Source organism: Ambystoma mexicanum, chromosome 1q (assembly GCF_040938575.1).
Source record: "Ambystoma mexicanum isolate Mex_15411 chromosome 1q, UKY_AmexF1_1, whole genome shotgun sequence".
In the NCBI taxonomy this organism is placed as follows: Eukaryota; Metazoa; Chordata; class Amphibia; order Caudata; family Ambystomatidae; genus Ambystoma; species Ambystoma mexicanum.
Genome location: NC_090922.1, coordinates 1,541,083,576 through 1,541,105,851, shown reverse-complemented (window position 1 = coordinate 1,541,105,851; position 22,276 = coordinate 1,541,083,576). Strand labels below are relative to the sequence as shown.

At 46.6% G+C, this 22,276-nt stretch overlaps 1 protein-coding gene and 1 pseudogene across 1 annotated transcript; both read right to left on the bottom strand.

Annotated features, from left to right (window-relative positions):
• LOC138523115 (zinc finger protein 850-like) overlaps window positions 1-22,276 on the bottom strand; it is a 197,177-nt pseudogene that overhangs the window by 150,626 nt on the left and 24,275 nt on the right.
• Window positions 11,601-13,350, bottom strand: LOC138551509 (zinc finger protein 84-like). Its single transcript, XM_069642491.1, has one exon. The coding sequence runs from the start codon at window positions 13,195-13,197 to the stop codon at window positions 11,770-11,772; it is 1,428 nt and encodes a 475-aa protein (XP_069498592.1). The 5' UTR covers window positions 13,198-13,350; the 3' UTR covers window positions 11,601-11,769.

Sequence of the window (22,276 nt, the reverse complement as noted above, 5' to 3'; positions counted from 1 at the left end):
GTTGGTAATGAGCAATTACCAAAAATTGGTTATTGCACTAGACTAGTGGACCTGATTAAACAAATGTATGAGGAATGGGGAGAATGGCCTTTTGGGTAAGTTTTATTTGTGAATTTTGAAGCTGTTGGGGAGATGGAGCCCGCTTAAGGGTTCTAATGTGATAGTGAAGAGATTTTAGCATTGCTATTTTAATGTATATAAGGTTTTTTCTTGTTCCAATGTGATTTTATGTGACGTAAATGTCAAGGACTGGAACATAATATATAGTGTGTGTATGTTTGCAAGTTTTTATAAATAACATATAAAATAAATATAAAAAAGGAAATGGAGACAGTCTTCCCACTAATTAAAATAAATGAATCACCTCTGATCCAGGAAGCAGTCTACACAAAAGTGAAGCCAGGGAAAAGAAAATGATTTAACATACAAATGGAGGGACTAGCCATTTATTTATAACTTTAATACATTTTATCTGAAGTTCAATATTCTTATAATCAGCTTTTCATTCAGTTTATGAAATTAGGTTGGTAGAGTTTAATTTCGACATGCCAGTTTATCTTGGATCAATTTAATTTGGTAAATATCTATGTACATTATTCCTTCTTGGAATTTAGAGAGAACGGCTAGGATATCATTACGTCTAAAACCCTTTCAATTAAGGCAGAAATGTACCATTTCATTTTCAAATGTACTAACGTTACATTGCCTCACGGCTCAGTGAAGATTAAAATTATTTTCCATATCATTTAATGCAACACTTGACATCTTCTCCACGCCCTTCACACCAAAACAATTTAATAAAAAATAGTGCTTTAAAAGTGGACATATATCCTCCCTTATGAAATAGTTCCATGACCTCGGGTCAGCACATGGACGTATAATATCATAAGCGCTGCAATGAAGACAGGCAATAGTTTTGGACACTAGTGGGGACCCTGCAATTTGCTGCAAAAGGAGAAACACTGCCGTGTTCGGCTAGAAGAGCATTCCAGGTGGGCATGCATGTCTTGCACATTCTGACTTCTGGAGTAATGTTGGAGATTCCAGGCAGTGTTCCGCTAGACGGGCATCCAGGTGGGGCATGCATGCCTTGTACATTCTGACTTCCGGGGTAATGTTGGAGATTCCAGGCAGTGTTCCGCTAGAAGGGCATCCAGGTGGAGCATGCATGTCTTGCACATTCTGACTTCCGGGGTAATGTTGCAGATTCCAGGCAGTGTTCCGCTAGAAGGGCATCCAGGTGGAGCATGCATGTCTTGCACATTCTGACTTCCGGGGTAATGTTGGAGAATCCAGGCAGTGTTCCGCTAGAAGGGCATCCAGGTGGAGCAGGCATGTCTTGCACATTCTGACTTCTGGAATAATGTTGTAGATTCCAGGCAGTGTTCCGCTAGAAGGGCGCTCCAGGTGGGGCATGCATGCCTTGCACATTCTGACTTCTGGAGTTATGTTGGAGATTCCAGGCAGTGTTCAGCTAGAAGGGCATGCCAGGTGGGCATGCATGCCTTGCACATTCTGACTTCTGGAGTAATGTTGGAGATTCCAGGCAGTGTTCCACTAGAAGACCATCCAGGTGGAGCTTGCATGCCTTGTACATTCTGACTTCCGGGGTAATGTTGGAGATTCCAGGCAGTGTTCCGCTAGAAGGGCATCCAGGTGGAGCTTGCATGCCTTGTACATTCTGACTTCCGGGGTAATGTTGGAGATTCCAGGCAGTGTTCTGCTAGAAGGGCATCCAGGTGGAGCAGGCATGTCTTGCACATTCTGACTTCTGGAATAATGTTGTAGATTCCAGGCACTGTTCAGTTAGAAGGGCATCCAATTGGGGCATGCATTTCTTGTGCATTCTGAATTCCGGAGTAATGTTGGAGATTCCAGGCAGTGTTCCGCTAGAAGGGCATTCCAGGTGGGGCATGCATGTCTTGCAGATTCTGACGTCCGGAGTAATGTTGGAGATTCCAGCTTTTTCCCTTGATGAGCATTGCCTTTCCACATGTATTGTGCCAAGCTTAGTTCAATCATTCCGGCCATTACACAGTGCAGAGACAGCACTAATTGACCTAAAGTCACAGATAGATGAGCAGAGAGACAAAGGAAGGACAGTACTCTTGCTCCTACTTGATCTTTCTGCTGCATTCGATTTGGTCAATCATAAGGTCCTTTGTCGACACCTTGACTCTGCGGCCCACTTCTCCCCAGGAGCCATCAAATGGATTGAGTCCTTCCTGAGCGAGAGAACTATGAGAGTTTTCTCCCCGTCGGCAGCCGCTGATCCAACACCCATCCTATGCGGTGTCCCTCAAGGCCCTTGCGTCTCGCCAACCCTTTACAATATCTTCACTAAGCCACTGTTTGACGATCTGGACCATCTGGGTGTCATCTACACTAATTACGCAGATGACACTCAGATTCTCCTACCACTTTCTGGGGATTACACTACAGACACTGGATTAGTGAACAAAGTTTACATTATCATCCAAGCATGGATGGCTACTCTTGGCCTGTGCTTGAACGATGATAAGACTGAGCTAATAATTCTGGGCTCACAGGCCAACATAAAAAAACTAGGCCAAGATTTTTCCTCTTTTAATATTGATGGGAACTCCATTCAAGTCTCGAAGGATGTAAACACCCTTGGTTTCTACCTGGATTCCACATTATCCTTTGATAAACAGGTCAAATCCCTTACTTCCTCCACTGCTTACACTTGCAAGCTACTCAGAGCTGGTAAGCCCTTCCTCTCTGACAATAGCTGTTTGATTTTAGCCAGAGCCTTAATACTTTCTAGAATTGACTACTGTAATGCCCTTTATAGTGGTGCTAATAAATCCACTATCCTAAAGCTCCAAACACTACAGAACAATGCCCTAAGAGCAGCCCTAGGCATAAATAAAAAAACTCACATCTCCTCTGTGAGACGTCAGCATAAATGGTTATCCACATCCAATGAAATACAGTTAAAAACCCTCTCCTTGACCCACAAAGCCCTCAATAACGCAGCCCCCAGCTACCTTATCGATAAACTTCAAAGAAGAACCTCCCTCAGACCTACCAGAACGGGGAATGCTAACTGTCTGACCATTCCCAAATATAAGCTCACTACCATCGGTGGTAACAGCTTTACTGTAAAGGCTGCCAAATTCTGGAATTCCTTGCCTCAAGAGTTGAGAGCTGACCAACCCTACACGCACTTCAGAAAAAATGTTATAAAATACATCATCGCACAGATCCTTAGCTCCCTGTACCTTTTGCGAACTGACCGTTCACTGTAGAGACCTTATACCTTGCACTAACTGTGTACTCAGCGCCACCCTCCAAAGATAACGTGCTCTCTAGTCCTCCTGTGCGCTTCCTAGACTACAAGTGAACTGAAGTGGAATATGAAGAGCCTTATTTTGTAATATAAATGTTCTGTACATTGCTGAGTGCTTATTTCTGTAATTGTAGGATATTTTATTCGTTGCCACTATTTTTGTACACTGTGTTTATCTTGTAAGTATGTAATTATTGTATTCTATGCTTATGTTGCAACTTTGTAAGCTTTGCATTTCCATACTGCTGCGCCCTTTTACTTACGAGTCTGGTGCGCCTAACAAATGAATAAACAAACAGACAATCAGCCACGTGAGAATACATCTTTCTCCAATTGAATTAAAGAGGGTCCACATAATTTGAATTTGGAAAATGTTACCCCATATGTTTTGAAGTTGACATTAAAACTACTTTGCGAGCATGCAAAAATGTATCCCACTCCCATTTTCTTACTTAAATAGAAATGGACTGCAACTAAAACAGTCCTATTTGTAATTCACACTTCTTTGCACATTGCAATTCATGTAAAGTTAAATATGAATTTTTACTTTACAGTTTCTCTACAGATCAGGCAGTAATACCTGTATAACCCTTCCAGAGGTACTGCATGGCTGGTATCACTGGGCTGAACATATCAATGGTGCAGAGTGGGTGAAAGCAGGAAGACTGGCACCTGTATGCCCATTGTTTCCACGTTTATAGTTGAGAGTATTGCTACCTATTTGTTGGGAGTATTTGCACATTCTTGGAGAATAAATGTCCCATTACACCACTTGCCTGGAAAGAAGGTATTATCAGCTGCCTTCTTTTGTATAAAATCAATAATCATTTCCTATGGCACTTGTTCACCCTGAGGTTTATGGGTTTGGACAGCAAGCGAACATTAAAACATAAAGAGAATAGAGCAAAAATGAAGCAACGGCTATCAAAAATGGGTGGGCCTTCAGCAAGCATCTAACGGTCACAGGATCTGTGGTAGCTTACAATTTTGCACCAAGGGCATTCCAGATATATGGAGTGAAAATCAAAAAGGCAATTCCACTTGGCTACCTGCTGAAACAAGAGATGCAGAACTTAGCATAAACTGTCATTCACTCTTTTTGAGGACACGCGAGTGCTCAGTCAATATTGACACCCAGGTAGCTGGCTAGAGCACCTAACCCAGAAGGGGTTCAGGGAAGAATTTCAAGTGCAACCCAAACAACTAATATCCCAGTGTTTTCTGGGTTGAGATTAGCCAGTGAGATCATATTCACGTGTTCATGGCTGAATGACAGCTCTGAACATTTAGTGAAGCATTTGCTGATCTCCAGATTATGCCTCAGAGGATAATAGCGTTGTGACAGTAGAATCTGAAGGAGTAAATTAGTCTGGTGCCATGGGGTAAAACATATAGGCCCTCATTACGAGTTCGGCCGGTAGCCATGCCGCTATTGGCGGCATGGCTGCCGCCGAAATCGCATCCGTGTCCGGGTCCTCGGAATGAGGACTTACCGGGCCATTCCGAGTTCGGATGGCCCGGTAATTCCTCCCTCAAGGACCCGGACACAGTCCTTCCCCATTCCCATTTCAGCCCCCATAGGGCTGAATGGGAATGGGAGAGGGAGCAAACAACGGGCCATAACGAAATGGCCCGTTGTTTGCTCCCTCTTCCCCTCGCGGGACCCGGTAAGCACGCCTGGTTTTCCCAGGCGTACTTACCGTGTCCCGCGAGGGGACCTCTTAATTGTATTGTATTGTTTATTTGATAATGCGCACAAAACCCAGGGGTAACCGGGCGCAGCAGGTACAAGGTTACTTAAGCTTGGGTTACATACAGAGTATAGGCGAGAAACAACATAACAGTACAGTAAGACATATCAATACACGCCGTGTGGAAGAAGAAAAAAACTAGCATATGAGGGAGTGTACAGGTATAGGTATGAGAACAGAATCATTTTGGACAACGGTATCATGGTCATTGGGTGCCTCAAGAGTTAGTTGTCGTTTGTCCAGAGCCAGTTTTTTACCTTGCATCTAAAATTGGAGTAGGGTAAGTTGGCTCTTAGTGCAGTGGGCAGTGCGTTCCAGGCCTGGGCAGCTTTGACAGGGAAGCTTGCTCCGCCCGCTTTGGAGCGTCTGAATCTAGGGGTTTTGAGCAGGTAGTGGTTAGTAGCCCTGGTATGGTGCCTGGATGATTTTCTAGTCAGTCTGGCTGAGATGTAGGGGGGAGCAGTGTTGTTGAGCCCTTTATGGGTAAGCAATAGTGTCTTGAGCAGGACTCTGTCGCTGATTTTGAGCCAGTGGTGGTCTTTCCTAACGTTTGAGATATGTGCTTTGCGGGGTATATCAAGGGCTGCTCTAAGAGCGTTGTTTTGAAGGATTTGCATTTTATTTATGATGGATTTGCTGGCACCTGCATAGAGGGCATTGCAATAGTCCAGTTTGGACATGACTAACGCATTGGCAAGCATGATGCAGTTGGTTTTAGAGAGGTAAGGTCTACTGGTCCTGATTAGTTTGCAGGTGTACGCTGTAGAGGATGCCAGGGTGTTGACTTGTTTTTTGAGGGATAGAGTGGAATCGAGGTAAAAGCCCAGGGTTTTTACTTCGGTAGCCACCTTGATTGTGTTGCCATCTATGTTAAAATTACGATAGTTGGGGCTCAGTTTTTTTAGGTTGGAGTCGGAACCCAGTATTAGTATCTCAGTTTTGTCGTCATTTAGGCAGAGGCCGTGGGAGGCCATCCATGCCTGAATGAGGAGGTAGATTTTGTTTACTAGAGCTGTATCTTCGACAAAGTTGCCTGATAGAGGTATGAGAATCTGAGTATCGTCCGCATAATTCGTGTAGGTTACCCCTAATTTGTCAAGTTTGTCGAAGAGAGGCTTAGAAAAGATATTGTACATAGTCGGGGAGACACATGAGCCTTGTGGGACACCACAAGTGATCTGGATTGGGTCCGCTGCTGCTACAGCGGCAGACGCTAGATGGTTGCATAATACTGCGTGATCCACAAGGTCAAAGGTCGCTGACAGGTCAAGGAGGAGGAGCATAGCTGTATTACCTTTGTCCTTCAGCTCGTCAATTTGTGTCTTGAGGTCAATGAGGGCTGTTTCGGTACCGTGCAGTGGTCTGAAGCCAGATTGCCGTGTACCTAACAGTTGGTGCGTCTCCAAATGGTTTTGGATTTGGAGGTAGGCTACTCTATCAATGATTTTAAGGAGGAATGGGACCGTAGTAATAGGCCTGTAGTTAGTGGGGATAGCTGGGTCAAGTGTCTGTTTTTTGAGAAGGGGGAGAACCCAGGATCATTTAAGGTTGGTAGGTACAGTGCTCGTGTTAAAGGAGGCATTGATAAGTTTCGAGATGAAAGGTGCTAGATCTCTGGCTGCATCCTTGATGATTTGCGCAGGGCAACTGTCGCCTTGGCAGTTTGATGGTTTAAGGGACAGAATGACCTTTTCAGTTTCCAATATAGAGATATTGGTGAACCTGAAGGGTTTATCGTTGTTTTGTGGGGGTGTGCTGGGTAACTCCTTCAATGGGGTGGTGTGAGTACCGTGAGGGTGCAAGGAGGCTTTTTTCTCAGCAATTTTAGATTGAAGGGTTGTGATTTTATTTGCAAGAGCATTTTGGATGCTAGTGCACCAGGATTCGTCCTTAGGGACATTGTCTGTGGGGGCAATAGGGTTTTCCAATTCACGAAGAATAGTGAAGAGCTCTTTGGAATTAGAATTGGCTTTACTAATTCTATGATTGAATGAGTCTTTTTTCGTTTGAATAATTTCCTTTTTGTATTTTTTGGCAAAGTTAGCAAGTGTGGTTTTATTGTCGGCAGAGGGAGTATGCCTCCAAATAGCTTGGAGTTTACGTTTTTGGATACACATTTCTTTGAGATGGGGGGTGAACCAAGAGTTAAGGTGAGTTTCACGTTTACTTTTGTGAAGTTTGGTAGGGGCAATCAAGTCTAACGCTTTGGTCATGGCGTTGTTAAAGGATTCAACTAACTCACTAGGGTTGGAATCGTTAGGACTAGCTATGAGAGTTGGTAGGAGAAGTGGGAGTAGTTTTTCAGCTGTGATTTCTTTTTTACTTCTTGATAACATGGGGGGGGTGTTATTTTATTCTTATTGGGTTTGGGAGGTTCGATGTTGGCTGTGAAGTATATAAGATGATGGTCAGTCCATATTTGAGGTAGGATACTGGAGATGGTGATGTTGCAGTTGTGGTTGGCTATTCAGTCTAGCGTGCGGCCTTTTGTATGTGTAGGAGCTAGGACATTTTGGGTAATGTCGTGATTGGCTAGAATAGATTGGATTGCTTGTGCTTGTTTGTCTTCGGCGTCATTAAAGCCTAGGTTAAAGTCGCCTAGTAGAAGGAGCTGAGTGGAGTCTTTAATGCTGTCAATGAGGAGACTAGATAGGTCTTCCTCAAAATTGCCTAGTGGGCCTGGTGGTCTGTACACAAGAAGTATAGTTAGTGTGCTGTTGTTTGAGATAGGTATTTTGGCTGAGAGAAGTTCGCACGATGTGAGAGCTGGGTGTGAGGGGAGTCTGGCAGCTAGCTGTGTTTTGGTTATGATGGCTAGGCCACCTCCTCTAGTGTTGGGTCGGTCGACTCTAAGGATATTGAAGTTATCTGGTATGGCCGTCGAGAGGGCAGGGCCAGCTGCATCATGGAGCCAGGTTTCAGTGACAGCAAGGATATCTAAATTGTCCGAAGACAGTATATCTGCTATTTCGGTGTTGTGTGCTATAATGGACCTAGCATTGATGAGGGCTCCTGATAGTGTTGGATTTATCTTGTTATCTTTGGTAGTTCTGGGATTGGGGTGGTTGGGTCTCCTCTGTTTGTAGTATGGGTAATCAAGTGGTTGAGGACGATTTATCGTCGCAGGGTCTAGGAGGTTATGATTGATGGTGGTGGAGGTGCGCGTGGGTACTGGTGGGTTGGTTATCTTATTTTTGATGTCATAAAGTCGTGGGAGCCTAGCTCTAAGTCGCAGGTTTCTCTCTTGCAAGTTGCAAGGTGTAGAGTTGGTAAGGGCCATTATGATGGTGATGGTTAGGAGAGTCCAGGCTATGGTCCCACGTGAGTGTGAGAGGCAGGTAGTAGTGTACATATTGTGAGAGCGACAAGATAATGCTTGTATTTGGTGAGTTCGGAGGGGATAGGGGTGCAAATGTACTATCAGTCTAGGTTGGAAGATCCTGTTAGTATCTGTAAGGCGGATATGCTACAGCAAGGGTTCAGGCTTGGGAAGTCCTAATCGTGGCTAGTAATGCCAGTATAGTGGGCCATGGCACTTAGAAATTGACAAAGGCATGAGGCACAACACAGTTTAAAGTGGGCTAAAATTGACCATGTGACACAGCACAATTTAAGGGTGGTCTGAAAGCGACCATAGGGCACAACACAGTTTAAAGTGGTCTGAAAGCGACCATAGGGCACAACACAGTTTAAAGTGGTCTGAAAGCGACCATAGGGCACAACACAATTTAAAAGTGGTCTGAAAGCGACCATAAGGCACAATTTAAGAGTGATCTGAAAGCGACCCTAAGGTACAACACAATTTAAGAGTGGTCTGAAAGCGACCATAGGGCACAACACAATTTAAAAGTGGTCTGAAAGCGACCATAAGGCACAATTTAGGAGTGATCTGAAAGCGACCATAGGGCACAACACAGTTTAAGAGTGGTCTGAAAGCGACCATAGGGCACAACACAATTTAAAAGTGGTCTGAAAGCGACCATAAGGTACAATTTAAGAGTGATCTGAAAGCGACCCTAAGGTACAACACAATTTAAGAGTGGTCTGAAAGCGACCATAGGGCACAACACAATTTAAAAGTGGTCTGAAAGCGACCATAAGGCACAATTTAAGAGTGATCTGAAAGCGACCATAGGGTACAACACAATTTAAAAGTGGTCTGAAAGCGACCATAGGGCACAACACAATTTAAAAGTGGTCTGAAAGCGACCATAAGGCACAATTTAAGAGTGATCTGAAAGCGACCATAGGGCACAACACAGTTTAAGAGTGGTCTGAAAGCGACCATAGGGCACAACACAATTTAAAGGTAGCCTGAAAGCGACCATAAGGCACAATTTAAGAGTGGTCAGAAAGCGACCATAAGGCACAACACAGTTTAGAAATGGCGAGTATACTCAGGCCACACAGCCATACACTAATAGTGCAACACGGTTGCAATGATGGTTGGGGATGTATGCTGGTAGTGAGCTTCTTACCCTGAATAGGTGCCGGCATAATCAGGATGTTGTAGGTAGGTTTCAGAAGGAGCATGGGACCTGGCACTCAGCACTTTATGAGACCTGGACCAATGGTACTTTTGTGGAGAAGGGTGGCAACAGGTGCAGCAGTTGGATGTCTATGATGGAAGCAAGTTCAGTGGCAGGGTTCGGTAGGGGCGAGCGCCTTGCGCCTGCCAGCGGCGAACAGGGGCTAACAGGGCAGCTTGGCCTTATAGTGGCCTTGGGGTGGCCGCCGGCTATTCCGCCTGCCGGCGGAAGTTCCTGGTACTGTGGAGCAGGGACGCGTTGCCTAGCAACGAGGACGAGGCCGAGCCTCGCTTTCATCCCGCATCGCGCCCGACATTTTGTTTTTCGTAATGTTGGCGCGAGCGGGTTGTGAGACAAAGAAGGTGGTGGGCCTGCAAAATGGGGCCCTGCAATGGTGGCAGGAAGGACCCAGGAGGGGTACGAACTCCTACCCGCTCCGAGGGAGTAGAGGTGGGGGCTCCTGCCCGCTCCGAGGGAGTAGAGGTGGGGGCTCCTGCCCGCTCCGAGGGAGTAGAGGTGGGGGCTCCTGCCCGCTCCGAGGGAGTAGAGATGGGGGCTCCTGCCCGCTCGCCGGATGGATTCTAATGTGGGCTAACAGGACAGCTTGGCCTTATAGTGGCCTTGGGGTGGCCACCGGCTATTCCGCCTGCCGGCGGAAGTTCCTGGTACTGTGGCGGAACGGGTTGAACGGCGCCGTCACCTTTTACGGCGCCGTTTAACCCGTTCCGCCAGGGTTGTAATGAGGCCCATAATGTTAAGACTAGGGGTTAAGAACCCCTAGCCATAACCAGCAGAACCCTGGTAATGCCACATCTTTTAAGCAGAGACTGTGATATCAAATGAGGTGTCATAGATGCTTATGGTCCATTAGCCTGGTGTGATTGTAAAAGGAGTAGGTGGAGTCTCTGATGCAGGCATCCCTGATCTGATGGGTAATGGTGTCCAGGGCACCTGATAATTCCAAGCGAATACTAAAAAATTGCCACATTCACTGATGCGGTTTCTCATGTGTATATGTTCTGTAGCACCGAGTATACAATAATAATCTAGTGCTAGGCAGCCTCTGGTAATGAATTTGCAGAACAGTTCCCTCGTATATCCAATGAGGGCCTATAGTTGCCTCAGGTTCTCAGGCAAAGTGTTCCATCGAATGCGTATCTCAACACAGAGGGTGCAGTCTCCCTTCAGAATATTCCAGAAGGGATGCGTTTGAAACAAATGATTCAACCAATCATAATCAGCCACTATTTGTGTGCCAAAGGAAACTGTTAAGAGCTTTGGTGACAAGATCTCCACAGTTTTAATCAACAGACATGCTAACCTCAGCATCATTGAAGTGTTCTCTCCACTCTGAAGCTTCAAATGCAACAGAGATTTCGCCACAGGCATGTCCACTCTCATGGCAGATAAGAACATCCTGCGTAGCAAGTATTTCCCAAATTCCCTACCCCGAAATGGACCCTCGCAAGCATGTGCTCTCTCATGGCAGATAAGGACATGCTGCGTAGTGTAGTATTTCCCACATTCCCTACCCTGAAATGGACCCTCTCAAGCATGTGCTCTCTCATGGCAGATAAGGACATGCTGCGTAGTGTAGTATTTCCCACATTCCCTACCCTGAAATGGACCCTCGCAAGCATGTGCTCTCTCATGGCAGATAAGGACATGCTGCGTAGTGTAGTATTTCCCACATTCCCTACCCTGAAATGGACCCTCGCAAGCATGTGCTCTCTCATGGCAGATAAGGACATGCTGCGTAGTGTAGTATTTCCCACATTCCCTACCCTGAAATGGACCCTCGCAAGCATGTGCTCTCTCATGGCAGATAAGGACATGCTGCGTAGTGTAGTATTTCCCACATTCCCTACCCTGAAATGGACCCTCGCAAGCATGTGCTCTCTCATGGCAGATAAGGACATGCTGCGTAGTGTAGTATTTCCCACATTCCCTACCCTGAAATGGACCCTCGCAAGCATGTGCTCTCTCATGGCAGATAAGGACATGCTGCGTAGTGTAGTATTTCCCACATTCCCTACCCTGAAATGGACCCTCGCAAGCATGTGCTCTCTCATGGCAGATAAGGACATGCTGCGTAGTTTAGTATTTCCCACATTCCCTATCCTGAAATGGACCCTCGCATGCATGTTTTGTCTGGTGCCCATTTAGGTTATTTATCTTACTGATGAGGTTTCCCACCTGTATGTGTTCTTAGGTGACGAATAAGATCCCTGTTCAGAATGAAACTCTTACCACATTCAGTGCACTTATGAGGTTTCTCGCCTGTATGTGAGAACTGATGGTAAATGAGACCTTCCTGCCGACTGAACCTTTTCCCACATTCAGTACACTCATGAGGTTTCTCCCCTGTATGTGTTCTCTGGTGACGAATAAGATCCCTGTTCAAAATGAAACTCTTACCACATTCAGTGCACTTATGAGGTTTCTCGCCTGTATGTGAGAACTGGTGGTAAATGAGACCTTCCTGTCGACAGAACATTTCCCCACATTCTGTGCACTCATGAGGTTTCTCACCTGTATAAGTTCTCTGGTGACAAATAAGATCTCCCTTCTGAATAAAGCATTTCCCACATTCAGTACACTGATGAGGTTTCTCTCCTGTATGTGTTCTCTGGTGAAAAATAAGACTTCCCTTCTGAATAAAGCATTTCCCGCATTCCATACACTGATGAGGTTTTTCTCCTGTATGTGAGAACTGATGATAAATAAGATCTCCCTTGTGACTGAAAGCTTTCCCACATTCAGTGCACTCATGAGGTTTCTCACCTGTATGTGCTCTCTGGTGTCGAGTAAGCAGTGGCTTCTGAGCAAACCTTTTCCCACATTCAGTGCAATGATAAGGTTTCTCACCTGTATGCGTTCTCTGGTGCAGAGTAAGATACCCCTTCCGAGCAAACCTTTTCCCACATTCAGTGCACTCATGAGGTTTCTCACCTGTATGAGTTCTTTGGTGACGAATAAGATCCCCCTTCATAATAAAATTCTTACCACATTCAGTGCACTTATGAGGTTTCTCGCCTGTATGTGTTCTCTGGTGTCGAATAAGATCTGTCTTCGTAATTAATCTCTTTTCGCATTCAGTGCATTTGTGAGGTTTCTCACCTGTATGTGTTCTCTGGTGGATAGTAAGCTTTCCCTTGCTAGCAAATCCTTTCCCACATTCAGTGCACTTATAAGGTTGCCCACCTGTATGCGTTCTCTGGGGGCAGGTAAGCTGTTGCTTGGTAGCAAATCCTTTCCCACATATGGTGCAGTCATGTGGTTTCTCACCTGTATGTTTTCGCTGGTGCAGAGCAAGCTGCCCTTTCCTAGCAAATCCTTTCCCACATTCAGTGCACTCACCTGTATGTGTCCTGTGGTGCAGAGCAAGCTGTCCCTTCTGAGCAAATCCTTTCCCACGTTCAGTGCACTCAAGATATTTGTCACCTGTATGTGTTCTCTGGTGGCAGGTAAATTGCCCCTTCTCAGAACACCCTTCCTCACATTCAGTGCACTCATGAGGTTTCTCACCTGAATGTGTCCTCTGGGGGGAAATAAGCATATCTTTATTCCCAAATTCAGTGCGCTGGTAAGGTTTTTCACCCATATTTTGCCAGATTATTTTGTCAGGTTGATTAATTCCACTGAACCTTTTCCCAGATTCAACGGGCAGATGAGCTTTCCCATGTGTAGGACTTTTCTGGTGACAGAGAGATGTTTCTTCTGGCCGAAAATTTTAAAATACTCGGTGCATGGATACTGTTTGACCATTTACAGGTGTTTCGCAAAATCTCAAACTAATCTCAATTTCAGAACGTCTATAAAATAGCACTCGTTTGTGTTCTCTCAGGAATAGGCACAAGAAACAGTCTTGTCTTACTGCACATCAAGCAATGTTGCTATTATTGCTCTGAAATGCTGGATATGTATTGTAGCTGTGTTGCTGGATGCTACCACACGTGTGTTGAATGAATGAAACCCAGCAAGTATTCTATAGGCTTCTCAATCTCAATTCATGAATAATCTAAAAAGAAATTTGGACCACAAACGTGTCTGCTCCTAAGATGTTAGGAAATTGCACATTGTATCAATGAAGGTTGGCACTGCATTAGTCCAGACAATTTAACAATCAATCTTGTTATGTTTTTGGGACATCAATCACCTATTGAAGTAAAAGGAGAAACACATTATTAGTTTCAGCATGTTCACAGTCGCAGGCATCACTAACAGGCCAACTGGGTCTCAAATATAACATTATTAGCTTCCTGTTTTAGCCTTTTTCTGCTTAGCAATCCACTATTAATAAGCTGCTCTTATTTCCAATTAGTGATTTAGGCATTGATAAGCGTGGGTATTCTAGTGTAAATATTGCTTTTTGTTTTAATAACAGTAGATTTCAGCTGTTCAGTTGTCATTGCCACTGTTTATTCAATGGTTTCAATTTCCAAATATTGCAGTGCTTACATCAAATTCAATGTTCACAGTCATCCTCTTGCTTTCAAATGCGTCAACTTTGCTTATTGCTCAATCCACAATTGGTCCTTCTTACATCTTTTTTTCATAAGAAAAATGTGTCTTTCTTTTTGGTCTAGTCTTTAATAATCCTCATCCTCTTTAAGTTTGTTTTTCAAAAGTTCTTATCCTCAATAATCCTTGACATGTGTGTCGCCACAATTTTGGCTTCAAAGAAGGCCATGTATGTTACAAATGGAAAGGACATTCTTATGTCAGCTTGTAAAAGGGGGAGTACACCCACACTTATCAATGCCTGCCCCTCAGTATTAGTGATGTGCATTACTTAATTACTCACATAGTAACTATTAAGACTGTGAAGTGCCATCTAATGGATATAGGCCCCCCTCATAGCTGTCGGAGTAGTGGCTCTCGAATGATAAAATGTAATAGAGGTGATATGTGATTCATTTTCATACAGGACCGTTCAGTAGCCAAAAACATGTAGAAAAACAAATCATACAGCCTGGGTGAAGAATACATTTCATGTGGATATTTTAATCATCAGGACAATGCATATATTTTTCTACCATTTTATGTCGTCAGTAATGTACATGAAATCTCGCAATTTCCCGATACAAACAATAAGGGCAGGTGAGCTGACACTGGGTGAGCAGACACTAGGTGAGCAGTTTTACCACCAATCAGGCACCTCGCTTGACCAGTCTATTATGTCATTAGTGATGACCTCCTCGTAACCTTTGTGGCAAATGTATATTGCACCGAACACAAATGTATAACCAACAGCACTATTGAAGAATAAAAGGGCTGAATTGAGATTTAAAGAACAAACACCAGTCTCTTCCAACAGTGAGATAGCAGCACATTTAAACATTGGGGGTCATTCCGACCCTGTCAGTAGGGGGTTAACGGCACAGGTAAGGATGCTGCTGCCTTTGACCCACTACTGCCACATTCCAAGGTCTGACCAGCCGTCCTTAGCGCGACCCATTAAGGGACCATGAAGCTAATAACGGGCCCGCAATTTGCGGGCCCGTTATTAGCTCCTTCCCCATTTCCATTGACCCCTATCGGGGGTCAAATGGGAATGGGAATGGTTTTCTGAATGGGGACTTAACGGGTCCTCCAAGGTTCGAATGACTCGGTAAATCCCCATTCAGAGATACGTGACCCGGACCCAGGTTTGAAGGCAGCCATGGTGCTGGTAGCACCATGGCTACCTACAAACTCGGAATGACCCCCATTGACTTTAAACCCAAATAAACTCCAAACAAATCAATCTCCCCCATAATTCACAGAATGATCAAGTGTGTATCAGACTGATAGAATTACACAGACAGACAGTCCATAAGCTACAGCTTCTGAGACAGAGTTTCTATGAGAAAGGAGATAAGGCTGAAGCACTGTTGGCAGCCAGATTGCGTGACCAACGAGCTGAGCGGAGGGTTTTGGAAATAGAGAACAGAGGGGACTCTCACGCTGCAACAAATGTAGAGATTCGCGAAGCCTTCGCCACATTCTATGAGGCGTTATATAGATCGGAGGTTCAACCTGGCTTAACCGGGACTGATGATTACTCATACTCTGTTGAAATGCCAAAACTCTCATATGACGAATCCCTCAGCTTTGAAAGCCTGATAACTGAGGACGAAGTTAAAAACGCGATTAAGAAGCTGTCACTGGGCAAGGCTCCAGGGAAGGATGGCTACAGATCCTTGATACTGGGAGAGCCCCGGACTCCTTGGTTTGAGCTCCTGTCTCAGTAATCCCCAAAGAGGGAAGGGACCCTAAGCAATGTGGATCATACCGTCACATATCACTGTTAAACGTGGACGCCAAGATATACACTAGACTCCTTGCGGCCCGACTGAAGAAATGTATGCCACGCCCAATACATGTGGATCAGGTTGGTTTTATACTGGGTAGACAGGGAGCCGACACTATGAGGAAGACCCTACACTTGATTAACGCATCCCAAAATATGATCAGCGACCCTGCCCTTCTGTCGGTTGACGCGGAGAAGGCATTAGACAGGGTTGAATGGGGCTTTTTGATGGTGGTCCTCTGCAAAGAAGGGATAGGCTCGAAATTCAGGGGAGGGATTCAGGCAGTGTATACATCCCCTAAAGCCTCTGTCTTTGTGAATGGGGAATACTCCAGCTGGTTTGAGCTAGGTAGGGGAACACGACACGGATGCCCTCTCTCAGCCATACTATCTGTGCTCTCTTTAGAACCCTTAGCCCAGAAATTAAGGAACGATCATTGGGTGGAGGGACTGTGACTAGGAGAAATTGAATACAAGGTAGCTCTGTATGCAGATGACCTACTTCTACACATCCTGAATCCCACATCCTCTATAGGCCAAGTCAATTTTGTTTCCCGTGCATGAAACTACACAGGCAGATGTGGATAGACTTCCCCAGTTAGGCCTCATGGTGGAAAATGTTAAGCTTAAATATCTGGGCATACAGGTCACAAGGGATATCAACAAACTCTACAAGGCCAATTTTCCCCCTTTTCTCCTACGGGTTCATGCCGATCTTGCTAAGTGGGAAAAACTGACAAGGGGCCTCATTACAACCCTGGCGGAACGGGTTAACGGGACCCGCTAAAGGAGGCGGACCCGTTAAACCCGTTCCGCCACATTCCGAGGTCTCCTCGCGGGATCCCGTAAGGACACCCGGGGGGGAGCGGGGGGGGGGGGGGGGGGGGAGGGGGGGGGGTGTGTGTGTGTGTGTGTATATATATATATATATATATATATATATATATATATAGCTAATGACCATGTAACTAAGTAACTAAGCTTTGTACTGTAACAAGTGCCACAATGTCATCGGGCTGTTATATAAATACAAATAAAACAAACAAAACCAGGCGTTGTTACCGGGTCCTGCGATGGGAAGAGGGAGCAAATAACGGGTCACTCGTAATCGGCCCGTTGTTTGCTCCCTCTCCAATTCCCATTCAGCTCTATGGGGAAGGTCCGGGCCCAGGTTCCTGGAGGGAGGAATTACCGGGCCCTCCGAACTCGGAATGGCCCAGTAATTCCACGTGATCTGCTGATTTAACACCGGACGGTCCTGCAACTCCTGTCTGTGGTTCCATTTGGACACGGTAAGTGTTGCTTTGGTTCTCCCCTGGGTGATATCCCTTTTGTAATTACGCATTAATTGTGATTTAAAATAAGTGAATCTCTTTTTGGAACCCCACACACTTTCCCTGACTTGTGTCGCTGTCCCATTTCTGTGACAGAAATCACAGGAAACCCCCCTCTCTCCACTACTCCATCCTGATGAAGGCCTGTAAAGATTGGATATTACTGCAGCCGTTTATAGCCGAAACACAGTTGTGTTGACTTTTTATCGTCGGTGTTTGAACCTATCCACTTTGCAATTGTCGTGCTCGATAGCACTATGTACTGTTTGTTATAGTGCCCATGTGTTCCTTCTATGGTGTCAGCGCTTGCACTTATTGGGCCTCATTACGACCCTGGCGGTAAGGGGTTAGCGCCAGCGTTAGCTGCGCCGACCCCTTACCGCCAATTACGAGTTCCCTTTCCGCCATGGCGGTTTTTACACCTGCTTTTAGCGGGTGTAAAAAACCATGGCGGTAAGGGAACTTGGTGTTAATTACGCCACCGTAATTTACGGTGGCGTAATTAACGCCTTCCCCACTCCCATTATGCCCTATGGGGCAAAAATGGGAATGGGGAAGGGTAAATGGGGATTGGGGATTTACCGCCCCGCCAAGGTCGGAATGGGGCGGTAAATCCCCTTACCGCCATGGCGTTAACGTAGTTAGCACCATGGCGGTAAAGTCACGGCCCTGGCGGTAACTTACCGCCAGGGTCGTATTGTCTAAATACTTGCCCATGGGATTGTCCTTGGTTGAGCGTCACCTCCATCATTTCATGACCTTTCTCTCTGTTGTAAATCAAGTTTCCCTGTGATTGTATTTGATTTGAAAATTCATCATATTGTGATGACAATGAAATTGTTTGCTGGTAGTAACCATTGCTAAAAAGGTGTGCATTCACTAAAGGGGTGTGTGTGTTGTTTGATTCCTTGACCCTGTTCATTTGTGTGCTATAATGTTTACCTACCTGGGTAGAACAGGGCCGTAACCAGGAGCCCTATTGATTATAATCATTTGGTTTGCGGTCCATTGGCCCTTATCAAGGAAGGGTTGGAGAGTGCTCCCTCCCTCAAGCCAGCGAGAATCACTGACTTTGTGTTAGGTCTCCGAAGCAGAATGGCACAAATGATGACAGAAGATTCAGATAACTTGAAAGCAGGTCAGGCTCTGGTGAAGCATTGGCATGACCAGAAGGCCAACATGGTGGAGCTTACTCCAGACCAGCTAGTTCTAGTTATGGTACCTACAAGGCATATGGCCTTACAGGACAAATGGATTGGACCCTTCAAGGTTGTGGGCAAACTTGGAGAGGTCATTTATTTAGTGGACCCTAGAGTCTATCACACTAACCGACTAAAGGCCTATGTTTCCAGACCAGAACTAGGAGCTTTGCATTTAGAATCTGATCAGGAGGCGAGTGAACCTCTGCTTGCCCTTCTCAGGGGACAACCTTTAGATGGAAAAATAGATGGAGTTAATCTCTCTTCGGATCTGACTCTGCACGAACAGGAAGAGTGCTAAATTCTGTTGAAGCAGTTTGCCTTCCTGTTTTCACTAACACAAGGCTTGACCCCTTAGGTCAGCCTGATATACTCACTGGTGACCGTCTCCCTGTTAAAAGTAGGGGTTATGAGATTCCAAAATGGCGGCCGACCTGAGCAGACGTGCTTGACCGGAGCTCCATCTGCCTGCTCGAGGCTGCAACAAAAAAGAACGACAAAAAGCAGAGCCATGGTCCCAGGGGAGCTCGGAACCTGGTGAACAACAGCTGGAGGAATCAACACATGCAGTGAACTGTCCCAGGAAAGAAGCAGCATCATATTAGCGATTCCCGCCTATCCAGCGACCAAAGTAATTGAGAGGAATCCACCGCACGCTTCCCGAGTCCGGCGGGATCAGACCGTGCAACAGTAAGAAGGCGGCCCCCTCACCAGCAACGAGAGCTATCCAGAACCGCCACTTGTCAGGAGATCCAGCGTCCCATCAGCGCCACCCGTCAGGATGGACTGCGGCCGGAACGAAAGCGGAGCCCAGCAGAGCCGCCGAGGAGCCCAACGGGCAGACTAGCTCTGTGCAGAGACAGGACCCCCAGGATGAAGCAAGAATACCCGGGGAGAAACGCAGTCGGAGAGAGGAGGGGACGCCATCCAGGTCGCGCACCATGCCCAGCGGCATACAGAGGTCCCGGGAGAGAGACGGCCCAGCCCATGAAAGCAGGGTCACCCGGAGAGAGCCCAAAAAGAGAAGGTGGCAAACCAGAGACCAGGCTCCACGCCCATACAACTTCAGCTGCAGATAACAAAGCGGTATAAGGCACAAGGCGGCAATTGCACCTGAGGCCCCAGCAGAGAATCCACCGGGGAGAAGGAACAATCAAGCCAGATTCAGAGAGAGGAAGCACCAGCCAGAGGCCTGTACATGACTCCTACGAGAAACCACATAAAGAAGCCGGTGAGGTGAGAAGGAGGCACGGGAGGGGCACACAAAGGGGATGAATTATACATACAACAGCCCCGGCATTACCCGCGGTGGGTTCCTAATAAGGAAGGAGGCTCCCCCCTCCCAGCACAAAACAAGACCCCTGGAGCGGGAAGCAGGGACAAACAAGAGAGGCCTACGCCGGGGACAAGAGGGCACCACAAACCCACACCCAGAGGCACTTGTCGGGGGCAAGGGAGCAGCAGCATAACCGCAAAACCCACCCATCCAGTGACCGAAGTAATAGAGAGGAATCCACCGCGCGATTCCCGAGTCCGGTGGGATCAGACCACGTAACAGTAAGAAGGCAGCCCCCTCGCCAACAAAGCGGTCTAAGGCGCAAAGTGACAATCGCACTCGAGGGCCCAGTAGAGAGTCCAGCAGGGAGAAGGAAGCACCACGCCGGAATCGGAAAGGCAGGGCCTGCCAGAGGCCTCCACACGACTCCGACAAAAACCACCGGTGAGGTGAGGAGGAGGCACGGGAGGCCCTACAAGGAGGACGAATAATACACACAGCATAACCCACAGAGAGTCCCAAATAAGAAAAGGAGGTACCCCCCCCCTCCCAACACTAAACAAGGCAAGCGGGAAACCCGCAGCGGGAAGCAGGGACAAATAAGAAAAGCCCTCGCTGGGGACAAGAGGGCACCATTAATCTATGCCCAGATGCCCTAGTCGGGGGCAAAGGAGCAGGGACAAACAGCAGACATCCCCATCGACTAACGCCCCCCCCTCCAGGACAAAACAAGACAAGCGGAGCCCCTGGACCGGAAGTCAAGGATAACCAAGAGAGGCCGCCGCCAGGGACAAGAGGCTACCACTAGCTAACACACAAAAAGCCTGCGCTGGGGGAAAAGGAGCGGGGGCAAGCAGCAGACCCCCGCCCCCCATAAATCAAGAATCACAAAGCCAGCCGCAGCAAACCCCACTCAGAACCAAACTTCCCTGGAAAGGCGAAACTACAACCATACCCCCCTGAGGGGACTCTAGGAGCAGGGGGGATGTCATAGCTACCACAAAATAGGGAGAAGCCCACAATAGAAACTCAGAGAAAAAACCAAAGCCAACGGACCACGAACATACCAGATTAGCACACATGTCCAAATCCAGGGGCAGGCAAGCACAACCCTCGGTCACCAAGCAGAAACAAGACCAGAATTTGGAGCGTCTCTGGGGAACAAACGTGTCGATAAGCCAGAAGAACACTGCTCAAATAGAAAAAGGCGAAAGAAACCAGGTGGAGGACGAGAACACCGACATGACCACCAAATAAGACATGAAGGAATGGTTTAAAGAATTTCAAGAACAATTCATGGCCTCCATGCACACCCAATTTGAGACGATGAAGGGAGAAATGAAGCAGGCGGTGCAGGAGCTGAAAATAGACATAGGTAATCTGGAGGAACGTACAGACATCATGGAGAAAACGGTGCAGAATTTGGATGAAGAAACACAACAGCACGCAGAAGTACAGGAGAGGCTGGCAAGACTTTCCACTATCTGGAAATCCAATGCGAGGAACTAGAAAAATCGATCCTGCAGATCCAACATACGAATAAAAAATATGGCATAGATTATCTAAGACAAAGGGCCTCATTACACGGTAGGCGGTGGACCAAGGTGCTATGGAGGAAAGGGGAATTACCGCCCTATTCCAAGGTTGGCGGGGCGGTAATTCCCCCTTCCTCCATTGCCCTTCCCATTCCCATTTTTGCCCAATAGTGGGAATGGGGAAGGTGCAAATTGCGGTACCGTATTTAGCACCCTGGTCCCTTTGCAGGTCGGTTTTTAACGCCTGCTAAAAAGCAGGCATTAAAGTACCAACCCGCAAAGGGACCTCGAAATCAGGCGGTAAGGGTTAACGGTCACCGGTACCATTACCGGTGACCGTTAAACCTTACCGCCTTCCGTGTAATGAGGCCCAAAGCCCTCAAACAGGCAGTGCAACAGGTCTTCAGAGACATTTTAGAGGAGCAGGAAGAAGCAGTAATCCAAATTGATAGGATACATAGAGTGGCCCCACGCCGCTTGGGAGAACCCGGTGCTCACCCCAGAGATGTCCTGATCACAATGGTGTCGTACCCACAAAAAGAACAGATCCTGCGGAAAGCTCGGACGTTGGATCACATAAGGATGAATGGGACAGAAATACAACTCTTCCAAGATCTGGCACAGACCACTGTCCAAAAATGCAGGGAGATGTCCCAAATGACAAAAGAACTGACAGCGAGACAAATCGATATAAATGGACGTTCCCCTTCGGCCTTCTAATCACATGGGAGGGGAAACAACATAGGATCACCACGTGTGAGGAAGGAGAACGGATCATGAATCTACATGAGCAGGAGGGGTCCCAAAACAACGGCAGGGAACATATGCAAGGAAAAAGAGCTCCAAGAGGTTGGACCTCTATGAGCACAAAATCTAGACGCCCCACAGAGACACAAAGACACAAATAACGGACGGAAACCTCAAGCACAAAACAAGAACAAAATGACCACCAGAACTCCAACAGGAAACACAGAGGGCCTCATTACGACCCAGGCGGTAAGGGGTTTACGGCAGCGTTAACAGCGCCGACCCTTACCGCCTGAG

Excerpts from the sequence above, each read along its gene's own strand:
- LOC138551509 (XM_069642491.1), bottom strand. The coding sequence starts at position 13,197 with ATGGGTGAAAAACCTTACCAGCGCACTGAATTTGGGAATAAAGATATG.